Source organism: Ambystoma mexicanum, chromosome 4p (assembly GCF_040938575.1).
Source record: "Ambystoma mexicanum isolate Mex_15411 chromosome 4p, UKY_AmexF1_1, whole genome shotgun sequence".
Classification (NCBI taxonomy): Eukaryota; Metazoa; Chordata; class Amphibia; order Caudata; family Ambystomatidae; genus Ambystoma; species Ambystoma mexicanum.
The window spans coordinates 90,305,897-90,330,945 of NC_090927.1; the positions used below are offsets into that span (position 1 = coordinate 90,305,897).

The 25,049-nt window shown below is 51.9% G+C and overlaps 1 protein-coding gene across 1 annotated transcript in view; it reads left to right on the forward strand.

Annotated features, from left to right (window-relative positions):
* LOC138452780 (WAP four-disulfide core domain protein 8-like) overlaps positions 1-25,049 on the forward strand; it is a 139,537-nt gene that overhangs the window by 78,080 nt on the left and 36,408 nt on the right. The window contains exon 5 of the mRNA XM_069605121.1: positions 2,987-3,127. Within this exon, the coding sequence (XP_069461222.1) occupies positions 2,987-3,127 (141 nt within the window). The remainder of the gene's footprint in view (positions 1-2,986; positions 3,128-25,049) is intronic.

Consider the following 25,049-nt stretch of genomic DNA (forward strand, 5'->3'; position numbering starts at 1 on the left):
CCCCCAAGCATAGACTCCATACCCTGTGGCTGACAACTGTCTCCCTCGGCATGTAAAGTCTCCATTGGCTTTACTAGTCAAATCTTAGGCACTAAACCAGTACAACCCATCTTAAAATGGAAGTATTGGAAGGGGTTAATAGTTTTTCCCCTATGTTCATATTCGAGAGGGTACTTTAAAGTCCCCCTCTACACAGTTTCTGGCTGGTGACAGTGGTTACTACCTTTTATATTCGACCGCAAATATTTTCCTATGGGATTTTCTCGAGTCTTACTCCATTTTCCTAACCCAGGTCGGGGATCCTTTGTTAGCTCTTTTGGCGGGCTTCTGCCAAGAAACCCTCCTTTTGGCGCCTCTGAGTCTGGGGTGGGTCTGTTTGGGAGGAGGAGTAGAACCCCTGGACAGAGTTGCCACAGCAACTCAGGTCACACTGTAACCTGATAGGCTGGAGGGTCTCCCGCCAAGAAGACCACTCCACTGTGTGAGTGACAGCTGGGCTGTATGAATGGGTCTCTTTCTGCATAAAAGCAGGGTCCTGAGGACTGGAAGAGCAAGACGTCGCCACTGGAACTACGGAACCGAAGGGAAGATAAGCCAAAGACATCTTCAGCATCTACACCACCGGTGAAGCCCTGCCGGATCATCTCACCACTTTTTCTTCCACACGACGAGAGGAGACCTTCAGTGAAGGAGCCTCCTCCCTTGAGCTGGTGGGGTCAACCAGTTCACCTATTGCATCCTCAGAACTGCCTTGGTCGAATCGACAGTGCCCCGCACTTGGAGACCGGATAGTCAGGCAGCTATCGACCCAGACCGCGATTAAAAGGAGCGTACCTTTTAAACTTTGTTTGGCAGCACCGCGGCTGGTTTCATCCCTGGGTAGTGAAGCGACTCGAACCTTCCTCCACGACGAGAGCCTCTCTTCCTCTGTTGGACCCCTCGACCTACAGGAACTACCAGGAACAACCGCCACCGCAGGAGCCACGTTTAAGGTACATTGTTCCACCAGGCCACCCTTTCTTCGTGGTAGCCCTAAAGGTTTTTAAATCCTTTAAATCCTTTAACTACTTGTGGGGTCGGCCGCCCTCCCTCTTAACATTGTCTTTTGCCTTGCATCTACCTCTTCAATATTTTTCTACTAAAGACTTGACTGCAGCTACAAGAACATTTTTGCTCCTAAGCTCTTGGTCCTGTACCACTGACTGTGGCTCAGGCCTATTGACTCTGGCTGATTTGTTAGATCTGCTATCACTAGATTGGTTTTCAATGAGAAATGTGTTGATGCACCTAAATCTTCTAAACCCCTCTTCCTTCCTACTGTTTTAACTTGTGGAGTGCCATTTTGCTCAGTTTTCATTCACTTATCTTTTGGCTAAAGTGTTACTGTGCATTACTTGTTCACAAAACTTCAGGGAAGTTTTGCTAGGGGGTGTCTGAAGATATTTCGGTTTAACTTGTGCTTTCCCTCCCTTTCGTTAAATTGTTAGAGGGCCATTTGTAGTTGGTTTTCACTGTGCCGTTTTGCTCAGTTTTCACTCTACCGCAAACTTGTCTACAATTGAATAGGGAGTTGTATATGCTTTTTCTTAACTAAACTTAATTTACTTTATCCACTGTGATCTGTGTGTTGGAACTAGAAGTGTATAGAATAAATATATTGGGCCTCATTACGAGTCCGGCGGTAACCGCGGCGGTAAAACCGCCTGGTTACCGCCGGACTCGTATTACCATTCCGCCTCCGTGATTCCCGGAATTACCGGGGCATTACAACCCCGGTTTTCCGGGAATCACGGAGGCAGAATGGTGTAAATCCCCATTCCCATTGAGTCCTATGGGACTCAATGGGAATCGGGATCATGGAAACACCGGCAGCATCTCGTAATGCTGCCGGTGTTTCCTCGTCCGCCTGCATGCGGGAGGTGTTAAACCCGCCAGGTCAGACCTGGCGGGAACATCACCTCCCGCCTGCAGGGGTCGGGATCAGGCGGTCCGGAAACAACGGTGGCGGTGGGTTTACCGCCACCGTTATTTCCGGACCGCCAGGGTCGTAATGAGGCCCATTCTCTTTTTGATACAAACCTTTGGTCAGTGTTTCCTTGCTCCATAGTATTGTACTGCCTATTGTGTAAACCCTTAATACTGCTCATCTCCCTCTTGAGATAAGTCTGACTGTTCAGCCACAGCTACCAACTAAATCTTTGTGGTACAAACTGATACCAAAGGGTATTTATTGCTCTCACCTGTAGTCCTAATCTGGTGTAGTGCTCCCTAAGGGAACTGCACTGGATTCTGCCTAACACCTGCTACAACCCTTTTCTACCTCCCCTAACACTCTTAGTTCCAGTCACCCACTACAGCCCTTTCCACCTCCCCTAACACTCCTAGGTCCTATCTCCTGCTACAGCCCTTTTCTCTCTCCTCTAACACTCCGAGGTCCCACCTCCCGCTACAGCCCTTTCCACCTACCCTAACACTCCTAGGTCCTATCTCCTGCTACAGCCCTTTTCTCTCTCCCCTAACACTCCTGGGTCCCACCTCCCGCTACATCCCTTTTCTCTTTCTGCTAACACTCCTAGGTCCCATCTCCCACTACATCCCTTTTCTCTCTCCCCTAGCGCTCCTAGTTCCAGTCTCCAGCTACAGCCTTTTTCTACCTCCCCTAACACTCCTAGTTGCAGTCTTCCGCTAAAGCCCTTTTCCCCTCCCCTAGCACTCCTAGTTCCCATCTTCTGTAAAAGCTACTTTCCGATCCCCCTATACGTCCCTACACGTGACTGCACATAAGTGTCACATAAATGAAAATGGTTTGATGACTTCTAGCCTTTAAACTATTGTATCAATTCTTCCATCAAATCATGTTATGCTGAGGTCATCATTGTGTGCCCTAATTTGCATATGCCTACAAAGCATTTGAAAAAAGTCATAAAAGCTAACAGATTTTGTAAGGAAGCAATAACATTCCCTGTGTTGGGTCTCTCTATAACAGTGGCCCCAGGCTCGTGTCCAGGAATAAAGGCCAAGTGCGACCCTGAAAATCTTGCCACCAGATGCAAGGCTGACGACGACTGCGACCCGAAGGAGAAATGCTGCGAGTTATGTGGAAAGCAATGTTTACCTGCTGTGTCAGGTACCAGTATCAACTCAAGGGAAAGAGCTGAATCTGCAGCGTGCTATGAATCCCGCCTGCTGGCTGTGCGTGCCTGTTTGCGTGGTGCGCGCGTGCGTGTCCATGCGTTAACTGTGTGCGTATCACATTATTATGTGGACATGTACTCAGTGTAGGCCAGTGGCCGCAAGTGATGAAAAAGAGCAAGCTGCCGTAAGAAGGGTGTGAGGAGTCCAGCACGCCTGGTTTCAAGAGTTCATGGAATTCCAGATGTGATAGTGCTTTCAAATCAGTTGTCAATGTATTCCATGGGCTGGAAGTCTGCTTCCATTTCCACCACTAAAAGCATTCTGGGATCCACAAGGTTCATCGCCTCTGCATTATGTGTGGCCAGTCACTGGCTCTTCAATAGTCAAACCTACCGCAAAGCTCTGTCACTGAAAAGCAAGAGAAAAAGGCTAGCACAGGCTAAATGTTCTTATTACATAGACACCAAACATAAACACAATCTATTTATGACATTTGATATTGGTCTCAAGATGTTAGTTTATTATTATTATTATCATCATTATTATTATTATTATTATTTGGTCTTCTTACATACACTAATGTTTAAGATGAGGGCCTCCCCTTCCAACAGAGACCATAGAGGCCGTCTACATTATCACTGTGAGACAACAAGAAAAACAAGATTTTTTTTAAATTAAGATGCATGGTTTCATAACAAACCTTTATCTATTTACCCACGTCTCATTTCATCCCAGATCCCTCCTTTCTTTACAAGGGAACCTTTTTGAAATAAGTTCAAATCCTTCCAGTCATTTAATAGCGATAGAGAGTAAACACGTTCCCCCTTCCCATCACTGAATATCTGGTGGGGACCAAGGGAGCCACTCTTCCTAGTGTAATTCCTCTTCTTGTTCTTCCATTAGGGCAGTTCCTCTTCACCTAGAAGTAAGGTCTCCATTATGAATTTTACTATGGGACGTATTATTCTAAAGTCCTCTCCCATGCCAACTGTTTCCCACCAGTCATCCAGCAAATATGAGGATTTAGCCCGTATGATGCAACCCAATGGTTTCTCCGTTTACTTGTTAATGCCGTGCAGCTCAGGATTATATGTTTTAATGTCTCCTTCTAATCAATTTTTTTGCAGAACCTGCGGGTGGAGTTTTCGATGTTGTTTTCGAATATTTTTAGCAAGCTTCTGGTGGGGAGATAGTTTAATCGTATTTCCAGATAGATGTTTTGCATCCTTTTGCTGGGAAATTTTAACAGATAAGCTGGTGGATCATTATACGATCTTTGATCGCTTCAGCTTTCCAAGTTTAGCATGTGGCGTCCCCTTGTGTGGATTGTCTGGACCCAATCCGCCATCCCATGACATTTGCTTGACCTCAGCCGGGTTAGCAATTAGAAGACCTCTCATGATTCTTGCGCTGCTCAGAATCCATTCTTCCACTAGATATCCATGTGAAGGATCATGGTCCTTTAATATTTTGTAAGGGTTTGGCGTGTCTTTCATGATGCATTTCCTGAATAATGCCAAGGTCTTCCATACAACAATTCCATGAATTGAAATTAAAGTCAGTTTGTATCTTATTGATGCTGAAGATACTCTTTTATGGAGGTTCAGAACCAGTCTCCAGAATGCGTCCTCCAATTGCCTCCATAGTGTTCACGCTAGTGCTGATTGTGTTTCTGCACCATGTGTTAGTGTGGGGACCACAATCATCTTGTAAAAGTCCAATGTTGATTTTGAGGTATATTTCCCATATTGTCAATCACTCTCATTTGGGCTGCTAGAACTCTAACCCCAGCCCTTAACACATTTTGCCATGGCTTATCTTCACTGCTCGAGCTTACCACAACACCCAGGTATTCCATTGCTGTTACTTGTGGAAGAGGCACTTTATTAATTGTCAATTTGTATGGGGTCTTCTCTTCCCCTACGATAGTTCAAGATCATGATGGTTGATTTACTCTCATTGATTTGTAGAACATTATTCAGATTTTACCTAAAAATTCCACAAAGTTTTACCTACACGCAAAGGGTAAAGGTAATGGGATTTCCTCCCCAACCTACTTAAAACACTTTTTCTGCCTCCTAAGTGATGTGTTCAGCATCCCTGTCACTTACGGCCTTAAAGCAGGCTAGGGGGTCACAAAGCATGCACGTGCTCCATGTGCGCCAGTGTCCATAATTGTTCTTTATTCTATTTAATGTCTACATTCAATCGCATGGCTTCCGGTGCTATACATATGCCGACGATACCCAGATTGTGGTACGTCTTGATCTTGCTCAATCTAAGGCTGCAGACAGTCTTTGCTTTTGTCTTGAGTCCGTTGGCAACTGGATGAGCTCAAAACTTAATGGCGACAAGACCAAGGCTCTAGTGGTCAGCTTTTCCTTTGCCTCTTCTCTTTGGACCCCATCTTTCTGTCCTTGTTCTCTGGGTTCTGTAGAGTAACCCTTCAATGCACACACCAGGTAAAATACAACCCACTTGGGATAAAGGCCTAGCACACCTCTTGCAAGGAGAACAAGGTTTAGTCTCATAAAAATACAAGTACGTGCCAGCAAAGAACTCTGCTGCCACAGAACGCTATGGCAAAAACAGCCTAGGCAGTGGGTTTTAAAGATACACAACGTCACAAGTAACGTACATCACATAGGTTACAAATCCGTATAGCTAGTTGGTGCCACCCTATACACATATAGCCTGCTCCATATTGGATGCCAGGCGGTTGGTCCCAGCATCTTCTTTCCATCTCCTTACATGTGGGGATCTTCTTCTTCTATCATTGGGTACAAAGACTCTAATTGGCAATTTAGTTTCACAGTTCATTATTTCATAGCCCCACGGTGCACCTGGTACCAAGGACATGAGTGAGGTGGATACATTCATGTTTGTGATAACTTCTCAGAACTACGTGAACCCCTGCTCCATCCCAGACACGCTGGCGCCACCTAAACTTTCACATCCGCAGCCTAAATTAGTTACCTTCTCCCCTGGCACCTCGCAGAACCAATCACATGTACCGAGGGTGGGTGCAGCCCATCACTGCTCTATGATGTTCCTGATCGATTGGCCAATTTACAGTTTTATGGCCGGGGTCTTGGGCTGTTTAGTGCACTCAATTACCTGGCGTGTCGGCTCGGGGGTCCCTAGACACTATAACTTAAAGATCTGGCCCGGCCAAGGCCTAAAGCCCCCACCCCCCTTCTAGTGGGATAGCTCTCCAAAGATCTTTTCCAACCCTCCCTTGGCCCTGCAGGGCATAGTCCTTCTGGGTTACATGCTCTAATGATAAGACACAATTGAGAACTGTGTGTCTTCAGTTAATTAACCTTCTGCAGGGCTGCCAGGTCTGCGATCAGAAGACTCTCACAGATCCTTCTAACCCTTGGGACGGGATTAGGAATACTGGCATAGCAATGGCAGTAGGCCTCAATTTCAAGATGGCATCTAACTTCTAAAATGGAGACTCATTACACATGTGATATTAATACCAGGATTCACTATATTTGCACTACAGTTCAGCTTCTATGGGTGACCACCCTGCCTCCTCCATTCTCCAAACTCCCCTACAACATCTCCTTCTACAATCACCTTGTCCTAAATCGCTCGGGGGCCTGGGACTTCCGCCCTGCCCCCCCCCCAACATTCCCCTTTCGTAAATTCTATGAACTCCCTTGCCATCCTCTCAGCCCCCTCATACTTCCCTGCCCCTTTCTTGGTCACCCACCTGAAAACTTTCCCTCACCTGAGCAAACTGCTCTGGGGTGAAGGAACAAGTTACTTACCTGTAACTGTTGTTCTCCAGCATGGGTCTGGCATGGATTCACATGCTCATGAATATTCCCCGTCGTCAGGCTGGGAATCCTCGGTAAAGAAAAAAACAGTATCAGTTTCGTTTCTGATCTGTCTTTCGTAGTAGTAACCAATCACTGATCTCTGCGTCATATTGACCACAGCCAATGACTGCCCTCTACCTAAGCCCCGCCTCTGGCAGCCATCTTCAGATTTGGTAGCACGTGAAGTGGCAGTATGACCAAGTGAAGAGCCGCAGAGGGGTAGGCGGGAGGGTTCGCATGTGAATCCATGCCAGACCCATGCTGGAGAACAACAGTTACAGGTAAGTAACTTGTTCCTTCTCCAGCATGGGGTCTGGCATGGATTCACATGCTCATGAATAAAGAATACATAGCAGTACACACATGCACAACCACGGGAGGTGGCAAAGGCTCAACATTAAGCATTACATCAAACTCAACATTAAGCAAATCTTACCTCCTCACCAGGCTCACCTTAGGCGAACAGGTTGCGCAGCACTGCCTGGCCGACCCTGGACTCCTCCCTGGAATCCCGATCGACGCAGTAGAATTTCGTGAAGGTGTGGGTCGACCTCCACGTAGCAGCCCTGCAGATGTCCAGCAAGGGCACACCAGATAGGAACGCCGTGGTAGCTGCGATCGCTCTGGTGGAATGGGCTCTCGGACGGCCAGGCAGCGGTCGGTTTGCCAACCGATGACAGTACATGATACAGCCGGAGAGCCATCTGGAAATGGAAGCCTTCGAGAGAGCCTTCCCCTTATTGACAGGTCCAAAATTCACAAAGAGTTGTGACGTCTTCCGAAAACACTTTGTGCGGTCCACGTAGAACTTCAGCGCTCTAGCTACATCCAGTGAGTGCAAAGTCCTTTCAGCCGGCGACGAAGGCGACGGGAAGAAAACAGGCAACACCAAGGGTTCGTTGAGGTGGAAGTCCGACGGCACCTTGGGCATGAAGGAGGGGTGCGTCCTGAGCACTACCCTTGTGTCGTGAAAAGTCAAGTACGGGGCCTTGCAGGAAAGGGCCTGGATCTCTCCCACCCGTCGTGCGGAGGTGATGGCCACAAGAAACGCTGTTTTCCATGACAAGAACTTCAACGGAGCCGAGTGCAGAGGCTCGAACGGAGGTCCCATGAGCTTGGTCAGCACCACGTTGAGCTCCCACGCCGGGGCCGGAGCCTTCACCGGCGGGAACGATCTGAACAGTCCCTTCATGAACTCTTTCACCAGACGATGAGACCACAAAGACGTCCGCCCGTGGTTCTGGTGTATCGGGAGATCGCAGCAAGATGAATCTTGATGGACGCGTGCGCCAGTCCAGCTTTGGCCAGCGTCAGTAGGTACGGCAGTACTTGGGGGGCCGTAATCCGTAGAGGCACCAGACAGAGAACCTCTTCCATTTGTGTCCGTAGCATTTAAGAGTCGAGGACGCCCTGGCCTTTGCAAGAACCTCTCTGCAGTCGGCCGGTATGTCGTATCCTCCAAACTCTAACACTGCAGGAGCCAGGCCTGCAAGTTCAGCGACTTCGGTTCGTGATGGAGGATGGCGCCTCCTTCCCTGGAGAGAAGATCCACGTCCACTGGCAGCTTGATTGACGGGGACGCTGACAAGTCCAGAAGGTCCGGGAACCATATCTGCCTCGGCCACGCAGGTGCGACGAGGATCATCCTGCACCGTGACCTCTTGAGCTGGCTGATGAGCCGGATCAGCAATGGCAATGGAGGGAACGCGTATAGAAACAGGCCCTCCCAGGGGAACGAGAAAGCATCGCCCATGCTCCTCGGCTGGGGAAACCTGCTGGCGAACCTCCGGCACTTGGAGTTCGTCGCCGTCGCAAACAGATCGATCTGGGGTGTGCCCCACCGTCAGAAGAGGCGGTCCACTAGATCCTGTCGTAGTTCCCACTCGTGGCACGAGCGCAGCTCCCTGCTGAGTGAGTCGGCGATGGTGTTTCTTATCCCTGCCAGATGAAACGGCACCAGAAACATCCCTTGGGCGACGGCCCAATGCCACAGATCCTGCGCCTCCCTGGACTGGGCTGGGGACCTGGTTCCGCCCTGTTTCCTGATGTAGAACATGGTGGTGGTGTTGTCGGTGAAGATCCTCACCACCTTGCCCTTGAGGGACGGAAGGAAGGACCTAAGGGCCCAAAACACTGCACGGAGCTCCAGGACGTTGATATGGAGGGACTTCTCTGTCGGGAGCCAAAGGCCTCTCGCGTGCAAATTTTCGGTGTGCGCTCCCCACCCTTCCAGGGAGGCATCCTTGGTCACTGTCTCCTGGTGGCCGGGGGTCTGGAAGTCAATGCCCGCCGTTAGATGCGCGCGGGTGCCCCACCACCGGATCGCTCGTCGGAAACTCTCGTCGAGTGTGATCCTCTCCTCGAAGCTGCCCGTCGTCTGGATCCAGCGAGCATCCAGGAACTCCTGCAACGGGCGCATCCGGAGCCTGCACAGGGGGATGAGGTAAATGCAAGAAGACATCATTCCGAGGAGGGACTTGATGGACCTCACTCTGGCCGCGTCCGCAACCAGCATCCGCTGCACCTTGCCCAGAATGGCCCTCGTCCTTTCCTCCGACGGGGAGGCCAGAAGCGACACTGTGTCGAGCTTCGCTCCCAGAAACAGTGCATCTTGCACGGGCACCAGGTGGGACTTGGCGTAGTTTACGGAGAATCCCAGGTCCGTGAGAAGTTGGACGGTCCTTGCCGTGTGCTCCACGGCGAGCTCCCTCGTCTTGGCTCGGATGAGCCAGTCGTCCAGGTAGGGGTAGACGTGGATCCCCTCGCGGCGCAGCTGCGCCGCCACCGGTGCAAGGCACTTGGTGAACACCCTGGGTGCCGACCTTAGTCCGAAGAAAAGGGCTCTGAACTGATAGTGACGCCCTTGGACCACGAACCTGAGAAACTTTTGGTGTCCCTTTAGGATGGGAATATGGAAGTAGGCATCCTCCAAATCCAACGACGACAGGAAATCGCCCTCCTCCAGCTGACCCAGGACGTGTTGGAGGGTGACCATCCAGAACTTCTGTGCCTTGATGAATTTGTTCAGTCGTCGTAGGTCCAGGATGGGACGCCATCCTCCCGTCTTCTTCTTCACGAGGAAGTATCTTGAGTAAACTCCGGAGCCCCGAAGCCTCTTTGGGTCGAGCTTGATGGCGCCCTTCCTGAGCATCGCCTTTACCTCCAAGAGAAGTTGAGGGACGTGAAGTTCTTTCCTGGCCACAGGGGGGACGCGCGGGCACCTTCTTTGAAACTCGAGCGCGTGACCCTGGGCTAGGGCGTCCAGCACCCAACGGTCAGTGGAGATGGACTCCCACACGCTGACGAAGCTCGCCAGCCGGCCTCCCACCGGGGTGCTTCGGTGGGGGCCCGACCCCACGGCCGGTTCAGTCCTGCTTCGACGAGGCTTTGCCGCCTTGACCTCCTTGGCGACGACGGCGGGGTCCGCCTGACTTGCCTCGTCCCCTGTAAGCTTCCTGCGACGACGAACGGGCCGCTTCACGGTAGGTGGAAAATCCGCCGCCGGAACCTTTGGAGGCACCCTTGCCTCCGCCGCTCCGAAAGGGCGGCCGCTGTTGCTGGAGAACCCCAAGAGCCCGGGCCGTCTCCGTGTCTGCTTTGATGGCTTGAAGGGAATCGTCCACTGTTTTGTTTTCCCAAACAGGTTGTTTCCATCGAACAGCATGTCCAAGACTCTGGTCTGCACGTCTTGACGGAAGTCAGTAGCCTTGAGCCATCCACGCCACCTAAGGCACACGCCGTTGCCCAACTGGCGAAATCCAGTGTCGGCGATGTCCGTCGCAATCGTAATGGCGTGGTCCGACGCCACCTCACCTTCCTGCAAGATCTCTAGGGCATCCGCCCTCTTGTCGTCCGGTAGGAAGACCAGCAGGGGGGCCAGTTTGTACCACAGCTCCCTGTCGTAGCGGGCTACGATAGCCAAGGCATTGGCCGCCTTAATCGTCGTCGCTGCAGACGAGATGACCCTGCGTCCCATCGTATCCAATTTCTTTCCCTCGCCGTCCGGCGGGGAAGTCGACGTGGAGGCCGCACCCCCCCCGCTTTCTTCCTGGCCGCCACGGAGACGACGGAGTCCGGGGTCGGCTGTGCCCGGAGGCACAAGGGGGCCGCGTCCGGGACCCGGTACTTCTTCTCGTACCGATCCCTTCTAGCCGGCGTCGTGGATGGGTTCTTGAGGAGGCGAGGCCCTCATCCCAAATATCGTCCAGTAGAGGCACGGAGAGGACCGTCTTCCTCTTGGCCTCGCGCCGTTGATAAAGGAACCCTTCCTTCTTCTTCTCCTCCGGGCAGAGCTGGAAGAGCTCGGATGCCCTGGCGATCATGGAGTGAAACGATCCAATCTCGTCGGGCGGGGAAGCCCGGGTGGGAGGTGACGACGGCAGATCCTCGTCGTAAACCTCGTCGTCCGTACCCGTCGCGGCCGTGTCTGTCCCCGTATCATCCCCACGAGTCGTGGACGGGGAGGAGGGCTGAACAGGGCGCGATGGCTGAAAAGGAGGTGGAGGGTGAATCCTTCTTCTCTTAGGGGGAGGGCTCCCAGAAGGGCCTGGCTCCGGGTCCCCCGTCGGGAGCGGTTCCTCCGCTGGTGGTAACGGCAGTCTCGTCCTTATCTCCGAGCATAAGGACCGTATAGCCAACAAAATGGATGCCGAGTTGTCTTGCGGCGCTGGTTGAGGGGAGTCCGACGGGCGGTCAAGGGCCCCGTCGGGACCCTCGACGATATCGTCGTCTCCTACGTCGGGCTCCCTCCAGACGGGCTGGTCTTCTTCCACGCCAACGCCGTGTCTTAAGACCTCGATCAGCTCTTCCTCAGAGGTTGAGGCCGAATCCACGACAACCTCCTGCCCCCCCTTTTTCTTCTCCGTCGGAGGTTTCACGGGGGTCCTGTCGATGGGCATAAAAGAGGACTCCCTCCGCTGTGGCAGGGAGACTCTGAGCCCCGAGGTCGCCACTACTGGTGTAGCCTCCACAGGCTGAGCCAGGGCCGCCGCGACTGTCTCGATAGAGGCCTTGGCCGGATGGATTAAGGCTTTCACCACCTTAGGTGCGCTCACCGCCTTCTCCTTGGGGGGGGCACTGCCTCGCTCTCCCTCCGATGGGGCCTTCGAGCTCGACCGGGGCCTCTCCAGAGCTTCGCCGGGTGCTCGGCCTTCCTCTTACCCGAACCAGAGCGTTGGCTCGTGGTTGATGGTGCCGGGGAGGATGCGCCCTGCCTTGCGCCCGTAGAGCCCTATCGTTCGGTGCTCCCGGTGCCAGCGGACTCGCGGTGCTTGGCCTTGTGTTGGACCCCCGTCGCCGGGGCATCCTCAAAGGTCTTAGAAGACCGCTCGGATTTCTTCCTCTTCTTCTCGCCTGACGGGCTCTTCCTTTCCAGCCAGTTGGCGAGACGTTGATGGCGGTCCTTCATGGTCCGCTCCGACATATTGCCGCAAAACGCACAATCCTTCTCCACCTGCGTCTTGTCCTCAACTAGGCAGTAAAGACAAAAGGAGTGTTCATCCGCCTTAAATATATTCTGAAGCTGGCATCCAGGGCAGACCCTGTACAGCTTTCCGGGCGTTGAGCTTCCCTTCTCCTGGGCCATGTCCGAGATGGGCCTGAGAAACTTCTGGAGTCCTCCAAAAGCGTAGCTCGACAAAATCTTCACCCTTGAGGGGCATAGACGAATCCGACACGGGTCCCCGTTGATCGGATGAAGAATCAGTGGAGCTTGAGGCTCTTTTTGACCGAAAAAATCGAAGTTTTTGAGAAAAAACGTGAAAAAATAGCACTAACGCTCGAGAGCAATAGCACAAGGATCCCAACACTTGAACGTGCGGTAAAAATCTGAAGATGGCTGCCAGAGGCGGGGCTTAGGTAGAGGGCAGTGATTGGCTGTGGTCAGTATGACGCAGAGATCAGTGATTGGTTACTACTACGAAAGACAGATCAGAAACAAAACTGATACTGTTTTTTTCTTTACCGAGGATTCCCAGCCTGACGACGGGGAATATTCATGAGCATGTGAATCCATGCCAGACCCCATGCTGGAGAAAGTAAGATACATACAGCCTGGTTTCTGGCTCCTCTTATCGTGAGCACATTTCTTCCATTCTACCTGGACTGCACTGGCTCCCAGTGATCAGCAGAAAGAAATTCAAAGCATTGTGCATTGTGCATTGTCTACCATGCCCTTTATGGCAGAAAAACTGAATACCTCCAGTACAAATTCCGTCCGTATGTCTCGTTGATATTTGTTCACTCTGCCAGTGCACTTTCTATCCAGGTTATTCAGGGTTGTCGCTCCACAGCTGGTGGTTGCATGTTTTCCGTATCGGCTGCCTGACTCTTGAACAAGTTGCCACGCTCTTGACAACCACCTTATGTGTTGTCATCATTTAAAAACATTACTTTTTTCAAACTTGTACTTTCTGTGACTGTTCCCCTCGAGCACCATGAAGCCCTCAGGTGGTAGATGTGCTTTATAAGTAATTTTAACATAACATAATGACTGCAGCATGCCTTGTTGTATCCATATGGCAGGAACAGTGTAAACCACTGCGGTTCCGCATGCAGTACCACACCACACATAGCATATTCCTGAAATACTGACGGTGTGGAATAGTATTATTGCCCTTACATTGGTAAATGCATTGCCCAGATAGACCACGCAGGAAGCGGCATGTGGGAATGGTATACAGGAACACCCCCAAAAGCATATTGAGGCTCGAAGCCAAAAGATTACTTACTAAGTGAGCCAGTGTCAATGGCATTTTGGTGGCAGCAATTGCCAAATTCCTAACTTAGGGCAACTTTGCAAAGTCTACGCTGCTACCGCCATTTCTAAAAACAGTGCACTACTAAGTCTATTTACACGGTTGTCAACCATGGGTTTTAATGGACTGCAGTCCATAGTAATAGTCTAACAATTTGATCTTGTACAATGAGTTATAATGGACCCTCCACTTAAGTTGGTCTGAACTGGTGTAGGCCAATGGCAGCCATTCTCGACCAGATCTTGCATGAAATGCATGCAGCCAAAACTGATGCGGTGTGCTGGTCTTGGCTCCTCATGGATGATGCCTTAGGTTTCTATCATTTGAAAAAACTCCATGCCCTGGTTAGGTTTTATGGTAATGGCAATTGGACTTTACTTGAATGTTGTTTAGTAATGCTGAGCTCTCTGAAGCCTGAAGTAATTTTCAAATGTTAGACTGTACCCAGCCCTGCCAGAGTGAGGTGCCGTGATGATTGCTTTCTCTTATCATGCTGTAGACCGCCCATTGTGCGCCATAATACAAAGGTTGCAGCAATACAACTTGGGCCGCATGAAATGCCAGTTGCGGAAGCGGCCCCAAGCTCGGGTCATACTGGTTGCCATTCATAGAGCCATAGCCAAGGCTGGCGAATACCGACAATGCCTGCCGTAGCTCCTTAAAGGACATCAGTACCTTCCCAGTAGAGGGTTCCTGCTTCCAAGGGGGCAGGGTGTCCGGAAGTCAACACATGAGGGAAATCATGCTTAGGAAAATCATGGACTTTAGGTGCGCAGATAGAAACTCACAAGGGGGTAGGTGGAGACCTGCACTTTAGTGAAACAGGGAGTACACAAAGCTGGAGAAAGGACCAGACTGGCAAGAGAAAGAGGCTCACATGGCCTCATGCCGGCATATAGTCCAGCTTGGCCAACATCTACCCTACCATCTTTTGGCCAGCATCCCAGCTAATGGCTGCTCTTTCCTTGCTGCATTGATGTCTCGGGGGCACAGCTGTGAAAGGCATCTCCCTTGCACACTCACTCAAGGAGTGGAGTGAGCTGTTATACAATCCATGCAAATTTTTCGATCTCTCTGTTTTTGTGTGTTGCGCTAGTGGACATTCACTGGGGACGTCTGCATGATTGAATATTCATGGGTATGCACTTATAGTAGGGTTCACTATACCCTGGGGTTAGTTGATGAGCTACTTTAGGGTACTAATATCTGCCTGCACTACCATGACCCCCCCGTAGAAGCTTGAGCTTGACTTTAGCCCCGGGTGCCTTTGGAAAATGGGTGGTGGCCGCCTCCTATGGATGATGGATGGTTCTGCTTCTTAAAAAGATATAGGATATATTCCACCTGCTTCCAAGGACAGTATTAAAAGGTGTTTTATTACTCAGTTGTGGCGAATCAACTTCTGGGGCACCAGTTGTCCATGGATGAATATCAGTTTCTGAACCATCAATCAGCCCCACACCTCTAGAACACCAGAAGGGATCCGAACAGATTGGAAACGCAAGCAAATTATAAACCCCCTTGCCCAATTTTTGATAACTTGGACAGAACGGCACGCTTATCTCCACAAATTTGTGGATCGTTGGCTAGTTGCAACACAGCGAAAATACAATTATTACTCAATGATAAAAGGGACTGGCCAGTCAAGGATGTATGATATCTACTTCATTATTATCACAAAGACAGTTCTAGCACACTCCAAAATACAACCGACTGTATAATGGAATGCAGAGGACAAAAAGTTTCTCGAAGGAAAGGGATGCACTCTGGATGCTAACGGGAGGGTAGTCGGTATTGTTAATGACCACAACAGTTTGTTAAGGTTTCTTGGCTTTAGCACAAAGGGAGCAATGGGTCTTAAAATGTCTGTAGGGGCATTCTGGGAAGGACCAGGGGGACAGAACCACAATGCACCTTGTGCTGTAGATGTTCTTGGTGCTTGACAGGGTCGAGTCGGCTTCAAGACTCTTTGCAGACTTCTGTGACAGAGTTCAACATGGGAGTCGTCGGCTGTGGATATCATGTGGCTAGACGGTTCGGCGAGCAAATCTTAACGAACATCTGCAGGCCGACCTACACGGCGCCTTGGGTTCAGGAATCTTTATCTCGGTGGTGATCGGCAATTCTGAAGCACTGGTCGAGATGTCTCGGATGTCTTTAAGGGACAGCAGCTTGAAAACTGTTAGCGTTGCCACTGGTTGCAGCTCAAGGAACTCGACTGGCTCAAAAATGTCCTTTAAGGCAAAAGTCAATAGAGGCTCGTAGAGGCACTTCTCACAGCTTCTTCAATGGGCTTGTGTCGTCATTTAAGGCAGGCTGCCCACAGATGTGAAGTGGGTTGCAGGCAGCTGCCTTGTCCTTGGTTGTAGGTTCAGAAACCTTCTGACACTTCCTACCTAGGAAGCTTGCTGCAGAGCCTAGCAGGGCACACTGTGTTCTGCCAGGGTACTGGTTCTGAAGCGGCTGGATGGCCCTCTAGGTTCTGGATCTCCCTCTGTTCCCTAGGAGATGTTCAGGGGAATGATCTTTCTTCCCTTTTTTGGAAATACTGGCCTTCTTTCACTGGCAGAAGATGTAAGGCAGACTCTACCTTCAGCCAGGTTCCAAGGTTTTGTTTTTCTTTGTTACTTTTGATGAAGTCATCAGCTGATCTGCTAGAAGCACAGTCCTCTTTTGAAGCCAAGTGGGCGACTGTGATTGGTGTAGGCTAAGCCTACCTTTATGAACCAATCCTGGGGTCCCTACCAACAATCTCCTGTATGCATGATGTCATAACCGAGGTGCTTTGCGACAGGAAAGGTAAAGGGCTAAAGGGATGAAAACTTGTGATACTAAGTCCCACTCATCTTCCTGTCTGTTGTTAATCAAAGAGTCTCTCTGATTGATGGATCTCTCTCGGCTTCCTGATTAAAGCGGCAGGTCTCTCTTGAAGCTGTGGCTCCTGCAAACCACATTATTGTACCTTATAAATGGGGTACCCCTACCGGGATAGCCTACTGTAAACACACAGCCCCAGACATGATAGCTCACTGTTATCGATACTGAGGGCAGGAGCTTTCTTCAGGTTGACAAAGTTACATATGAAAGGTTATTGTTTCCTGTCTCCTTTGTTAAACTCTGTGGCCAGGCCTCATGTTGGCCTGTTTGAAGTAATCTCTAATTGGTTTGCTAAACGCTGCCACCAGATGCCTAACGAAAGAGCAGGGTGAATCCATGGAGCCTTTGTTAGTTAATCAGGCTGGCCATGGCAGGGGAAAGCTTTGTCCTCCCCCTTCCTGGAGATGACAGTGTACTCCTGGCTGTCACATTCCAACTACATATGACATATGTAGGTTGTGTCCACCCAGAGTACACAGGTTTATGCGTTTGTCGTGGTGTAAGCATAGAAAACTGTGTGTGGATTAGCCCAACACATTTTCCTGAGGTTGATCTACCATCATTCTATTTAATTAAATATTTCAAAAATCCCAGGCGATCGCGCACCCACTATGTGGATGGTCGAATTCCTCACACCAGAACTTCATTGTACTCATGCTTGAGTAATGTAGGTCTTCCTCACTTTCTGTTCATGCTGTGGGACCTGTTTCTATGTACACAACAGCAGCTAACCATGTGCCTGTTTTCACTGGGTCACATGTCATGCCACAGGGCCTCTAAGCATCAATATGTATGTGATGCTTGGATCCCTGAGACAGTGCATTCATTCACCCATCCCCTTTTACCCCTCTTAGGGTAACACCAAGCTCTGGTGAGTCCTGTGTGAGGAGTCAGAGATGCGAGACAGACACAAAAGTAGAGTCTTCCCACAAGATGCCATTCTATTCTTTTTTTTATTTTATTTTTTTTATTGAGCATTTGTTAGGCACCTATACAACATAATTGTGTTTCAAGGCGCCACACGGCTAATTGATGAGGGAACAGGGAAGTAGATAACAGTAGCAAAAACAGAAAATATGCAATTGAGGTCCTATTAGACCTTGTGGCATTCGGACATGCAAGTGTAGTGAAGAGAAGTGCAGAAGATAGGTACAGGGGTGTGGTGGGGAGAGGCAGCAGGATAGGGCAGGTTCTGGTGGGAGCCCAGAGGAGGGGGGAGTCCCAGGGGGAGCCAGGGAGGAGGCCACTGGCGAAGTGCTAGGGCAGAGGAATCCCTCTGCTTTGCTTGTTAAAGATATGCCTACTATCTGATTGACACATCTGTTTGTTTATCTACTTGGCCCTGCTTGGGGATTGCTCCATGCCTGAACTGGCTTTTGTAATGTGATCCTGGCCCACCTTAGCACGCCCTTTGGCACACCTTCGACCTACGTAGGTAATGGCTCTCAGCCCCCCTTTGCGGCCTATTAACCCATATCATGCGTTAACCTTCGCCTTTCTATAGTTGCAGGTGACATTAATTGTCGTTACTATGTTTTAATACCCTGTGAAGCCATATTAGAAATCTATTGTCAAAACTCCACCTAGCCTATATGCTAGCTCTTACTCGTTGGTTACTGATGCACTGCTTCATACTGCTTATTGCTTAATTGACAAAGTGGTCAAATTGCCAGTTTTGTCTGCATAGTTACATCTGCCTGCTTAAACATGCGCCATTATGCATTAGACTAACACGCATCACTATTAGGATTTTATCTAGACTGCATCCTTTGTGACTTTAATTACCCCCACATCTGCTCACTGTCCTACTACCGTCCCGAGCTGGGCCCCCTCTATAACAACCATGTATACCGTCACCTTCTTTCTTGTAAGATTTCTGTTAGCTCTTTCTGATGGTAGCACCTATCCTCTATCCGCAAACTTCTTTCCTCTAGATAATTCTCTCTCATCCCTCTAGTCGTGGGCTCTATCTCAAACCCTACAGCCTACCATGACTTCCTCTACTACTCTACACCATTGGGTAAAGACAAACACATTTCTGCCACCCCTCAAGCTGATGCCTCCTCCTACAACTATCAGACTAACTAAATTCCTGCCCCAGTTAAATCTTGAAACTAAGTATTCAAATACAGGTATCTCCCCTTCTGTTGGAGCTCACTGTAATTTAACTCCCAATCAATGGATTCAGCGCTTTGTTATCAGACCTCAACCGAACTTACCATGTTCCACTTCAGTAAGAAATTACAGGCTTGATTCTAGATTTATTAAAACCTACCCACTGTCTACTAGCCCTCTCCACAAACCCAATCAAAAAATTCCTTACCAGAAGAGTGACAAAGTAAAGATTAACAAAGCGAAAAGAAATGTTGGTCAGAGGAACGCACTTCCCGACTCTAACCTCTCTAGCAACAGATCCCCGCAAATAAAAGGTGCTCTGATCAATGCGAGATCCATGGTTGCCCACGCTGTAGACATAGCTGAACTGATAATTTCTAAAAAAAAACTAGACTTCCTAGCAATAACAGAGGCATGGCTCCATGCAGCTGCTGGTCCTTCCCTCTTACCTGTCATCCCCATTAGACAGAGAATCTTCTTGAGTTGGCGGCATTGCCTTCATTGCCAAGTCTAGCCTGGGACTCAGAGTATCCACACATCCCCCTGTCATGTCATGTGAACTGCTGACAGTGAAACATCCTCTCACTAACTCTCGCACCTTGACTACGCACCTGATATATAGACCTCCCGGCCCTATTGGCTCATTTCAGGAAGACATTACTACCACACTCTCTGTTAATATCAAACCCAACTCGCAAATTCTAATTCTAGGAGATTTCAATCTTGGTCTCAACGACCCGAATGATCAGCATGCCCTGGCACTTACTCCCTTACGGTACGGAATTAGGCTTCACGCAAAGGGTCAACCAGCCTACTCATGCAAAGGTAGAACCCTAGACAGCAATGACATCCACTGAACCTTACGCTTGGATAGACCATCATTTACTGACCGTCACTATCCAAATTAGCCTACCTATCAGGACCAACCTTCGAGCCCCTCACCAGGAGTAAACGTAACATCACAGTGGACAAGCTAAGGCCCCATCTATTCCCCATCTTAAACACCCTGCCTGTTGCTTCAGACCCAGCAATGCTAGTAGATTTATACAACTCTACTATTACCCTAGCTATGGATAAGGAACAAGTTACTTACCTGTAACTGTTGTTCTCCAGCATGGGTCTGGCATGGATTCACATGTTCATGAATATTCCCCGTCGTCAGGCTGGGAATCCTCGGTAAAGAAAAAACCAGTATCAGTTTCGTTTCTGATCTGTCTTTCGTAGTAATAACCAATCACTGGTCTCTGCGTCATACTGACCACAGCCAATGACTGCCCTCTACCTAAGCACCGCCTCTGGCAGCCATCTTCAAATTTGGAAGCACGTGAAGTGGCAGTATGACCAAGTGAAGAGCCGCAGAGGGGTAGGCGGGAGGGTTCGCATGTGAATCCATGCCAGACCCATGCTGGAGAACAACAGTTACAGGTAAGTAACTTGTTCCTTCTCCAGCATGGGGTCTGGCATGGATTCACATGCTCATGAATAAAGAATACATAGCAGTAACACACATGCACAACCACGGGAGGTGGCAAAGGCTCAACATTAAGCAGTACATCAAACTCAACATTAAGCATCTTACCTCCTCACCAGGCTCACCTCAGGCGAACAGGTTGCGCAGCACTGCTTGGCCGACCCTGGACTCCTCCCTGGAATCCCGATCGACGCAGTAGAATTTCGTGAAGGTGTGCGTCGACCTCCACGTAGCAGCCCTGCATATGTCCAGCAGGGGCACACCAGAAAGGAACGCCGTGGTAGCTGCGATCGCTCTGGTGGAATGGGCTCTCGGACGGCCAGGCAGCGGTCGGTTTGCCAACCGATGACAGTACATGATACAGCCGGAGAGCCATCTGGAAATGGAAGCCTTCGAGAGAGCCTTCCCCTGATTGACAGGTCCAAAGTTCACAAAGAGTTGTGACGTCTTCCGAAAACACTTCGTGCGGTCCACGTAGAACTTCAGCGCTCTAGCCACATCCAGCGAGTGCAAAGTCCTCTCAGCCGGCGACGAAGGCGACGGGAAGAACACAGGCAACACCAAGGGTTCGTTGAGATGGAAGTCCGACGGTACCTTGGGCATGAAGGAGGGGTGCGTCCTGAGCACTACCCTCGTGTCGTGAAAAGTCAAGTACGGGGCCTTGCAGGAAAGGGCCTGGATCTCTCCCACCCGTCGTGCGGAGGTGATGGCCACAAAAAACGCTGTTTTCCACGACAGAAACTTCAACGGGGCCGAGTGCAGAGGCTCGAACGGAGGTCCCATGAGCTTGGTCAGCACCACGTTGAGCTCCCACGCCGGGGCCGGAGCCTTCACCGGCGGGAACGATCTGAACAGTCCCTTCATGAACTCTTTCACCAGACGATGAGACCACAAGGACGTCCGGCCCGTGGTTCTGGTGTATCGGGAGATCGCAGCAAGATGAATCTTGATGGACGCGTGTGCCAGTCCAGCTTTGGCCAGCGTCAGCAGGTACAGCAGTACCTGGGGAGCCCTAATCCGTAGAGGGTTAATCTTCTGTGCGTGGCACCAGACAGAGAACCTCTTCCATTTGTGTCCGTAGCATTTAAGAGTCGAGGACGCCCTGGCCTTTGCAAGAACCTCTCTGCAGTCAGCCGGTATGTCGTATCCTCCAAACTCTAGCGCTGCAGGAGCCAGGCCTGCAAGTTCAGCGATTTCGGGTCGTGGTGGAGGATGGCGCCTCCTTCCCTGGAGAGTAGATCCGCGTCCACCGGCAGCTTGATTGGCGGGGACGCTGACAAGTCCAGAAGGTCCGGGAACCATATCTGCCTCGGCCACGCAGGTGCGACGAGGATCATCCTGCACCGTGACCTCTTGAGCTGGTTGACGAGCCGGATTAGCAGTGGCAAAGGAGGGAACGCGTAGAGGAACAGGCCCTCCCAGGGGAACGAGAAAGCATCGCCCATGCTCCTCGCCTGGGGAAACCTGCTGGCGAACCTCCGGCACTTGGAGTTCGTCGCCGTCGCGAACAGGTCGATCTGGGGTGTGCCCCACCGTCGAAAGAGGCGATCCACTAGATCCTGCCGTAGTTCCCACTCGTGGCACTAGCGCAGCTCCCTGCTGAGTGAGTCGGCGATGGTGTTTTTTATCCCTGCCAGATGAAACGGCACCAGAAACATCCTTTGGGCGACGGCCCAATGCCACAGGTCCTGCGCCTCCTTGGACAGTGCTGGGGACCTGGTTCCGCCCTGTTTACTGATGTAAAACATGGTGGTGGTGTTGTCGGTGAAGATCCTCACCACCTTGCCCTTGAGGGACGGAAGGAAGGACCTGAGGGCCCAGAACACTGCACGGAGCTCCAGGACGTTGATATGGAGGGACTTCTCCGTCGGGAGCCAAAGGCCTCTCGCGTGCAGATTTTCCGTGTGCGCTCCCCACCCTTCCAGGGAGGCATCCGTGGTCACTGTCTCCTGGTGGTCTGGGGTCTGGAAGTCCATGCCTGCCGTCAGATGCGCGCGGTTGCCCCACCACCGGACCGCTCGGCGGAAACTCTCGTCGAGTGTGATCCTCTCCTCGAAGCCGCCCGTCGTTTGGATCCAGCGCGCGTCCAGGAACTCCTGCAACGGGCGCATCCGGAGCCTGCACATGGGAATGAGGTAGATGCAAGAAGACATCATTCCGAGGAGGGACTTGATGGACCTCACCTTGGCCGTGTCGGAAACCAACATTCGCTGTACCTTGCCCAGGATGGACCTGGTCCTTTCCTCCGAAGGGGAGGCCAGAAGGGACACTGTGTCGAGCTTCGCTCCCAGAAACAGTGCGTTTTGCGCGGGTACCAGGTGGGACTTGGCGTAGTTCACGGAGAATCCCAGGTCCGTGAGAAGTTGGACGGTCCTTGCCGTGTGCTCCACGGCGAGCTCCCTCATCTTGGCTCGGATGAGCCAGTCGTCCAGGTAGGGGTAGACGTGGATCCCCTCGCGGCGCAGCTGCGCTGCCACCGGTGCAAGGCACTTGGTGAATACCCTGGGTGCCGACCGTAGTCCGAAGGGGAGGGCTTTGAACTGGTAGTGACTCCCTTGGACCACAAACCTGAGGAATTTTCGGTGCCCGTTTAGGATGGGAATATGGAAGTAGGCATCCTCCAAATCCAACGACGACAGGAAGTCTCCTTCCTCCAGCTGACCCAGGACGTGCTGGAGGGTGACCATCCGGAACTTCTGCGCCTTGATGAACTTGTTCAGACGTCGCAGGTCTAGGATGGGGCGCCATCCTCCCGTCTTCTTCTTCACGAGGAAGTATCTCGAGTAAACTCCGGAGCCCCGAAGCCTCTTTGGGACGAGTTCGATGGCGCCCTTCCTGAGCATCGCCTTTACCTCCAGGAGAAGCTGAGGGACGTGAAGCTCTTTCCTGGCCATGGGGGGGACGCGCGGGCACCTTCTTTGAAACTCGAGCGCGTGGCCCCGGGCTAAGGCGTCCAGCACCCAACGGTCAGTGGAGATGGACTCCCACACGCTGACGAAGCTCGCCAGCCGGCCTCCCACCGGGGTGCTTCGGTGGGGGCCTGACCCCACGGCCGGTTCAATCCTGTTTCGACGAGGCTTTGCCGCCTTGACCTCCTTGGCGACGACGGCGGGGTCCGCCAGACTTGCCTCGTCCTCTGTAGGCCTCCTGAGACGACGAGCGGGCCGCTTGACGGTAGGTGGAGAAACCGCCGCCGGAACCTTTGGAGGCGCCCTTGCCTCCGCTGCTCCGAAAGGGCGTCCGTCGTTGCTGCAGAACCCCAAGGGCCCGGGCCGTCTCAGTGTCCGCTTTAATGGCCTGAAGGGAATCGTCCACTGTTTTCCCAAACAGGTTGTTCCCATCGAACGGCATGTCCAGGACTCTGGTCTGTACGTCTTGACGGAAGTCCGTAGCCTTGAGCCATCCACGCCGCCTAAGGCACACGCCGTTGCCCAACTGGCGAAACCCAGTGTCGGCGATGTCCGTCGCAATAGTGATGGCGTGGTCCGACGCCACCTCACCTTCCTGTAGGATCTCCAGGGCATCCGCCCTCTTGTCGTCCGGTAGGAAGTCCAGCACCATAGCTCCCTGTCGTAGCTGGCCACGATAGCCAAGGCGTTGGCCGCTTTAATCGTCGTCGCTGCAGACGAGATGACCCTGCGTCCCATAGCGTCCAATTTCTTTCCCTCGCCGTCCGGTGGGGAAGTCGATGTGGAGGCCGCACCCCCCCCCGCTTTCTTCCTGGCCGCCGCGGAGACGACGGAGTCCGGGGTAGGCTGCGCCCGGAGGCACAGGGGGGCCGCGTCCGGGACCCGGTACTTCTTCTCGTACCGGTCTCTTCTAGCTGGCGTCGTGGAAGGGTTCTTGAGGAGGGCGAGGCCCTCATCCCAAATGTCGTCCAGTAGAGGCACCGCGAGGACCGTCTTCCTCTTGGCCTCGCGCCGTTGATAAAGGAATCCTTCCTTTTTCTTCTCCTCAGGGCAGAGTTGGAAAAGCTCGGATGCCCTGGCGATCATGGAGTGGAACGATCCAATCTCGTCGGGCGGAGAAGCCCTGGTGGGAGGTGAAGACGGTAGATCCTCGTCGTATACCTCGTCGTCCGTACCCGTTGCTGCCGTGTCAGTCCCCGTATCATCCCCTCGGGTGGACGGGGAGGAGGGCTGGACGGGGCGCGACGGATGAAAAGGAGGTGGAGGGTGAATCCTTCTTTTCTTGGGCGGGGGAACACCAGAAGGTCCCGGTTCAGGATCCCCCGACGGGAGAGGTTCCTCCGTCGGCAACGGTAGTCTCGTCCTTATCTCTGAACATAAGGACTGTATAGCCAACAAAATGGCCGCCGAGTTGTCTTGCGGCGCTGACAGAGGGGAATCCGACGGGCGATCAGGGGCCCCGTCGGCACCCTCGACGATGTCGTCGTCACCTGCGTCGGGATCAATCCCGACGGGCCGGTCTTCTTCCACGCCAAGGCCGTGGTTTAAGACCTCAATCAGCTCTTCCTCCGAAGTTGAGGCCGAATCTACGACGACGCCCTGCCCCCCCTTTTTCTTCCCCGCCGGGGATTTCACGGGGGTCCTATCGATGGGCACAAAAGAGGACTCCCTCCGAGGTGGCAGGGAGACTCTGAGCCCCGAGGTCGCCACCACTGGTGTAGCCTCCACAGGCTGAGCCAGGGCCGCCGCGACAGTATCGATAGAGGGCTTGGCCGGATGGATTAAGGCCTTCACCACCTTAGGTGCGCTCACCGCCTTATCCTTGAGGGGGGGACACTGCCTCGCTCCCCCTCCGATGGGGCCTTCGAGCTCGACCGGGGCCTCTCCAGGAGCTTCGCCGGGTGCTCGCCCTTCCTCTTACCCGACCCAGAGCGTTGGCTCGTGGCTGAAGGTGCCG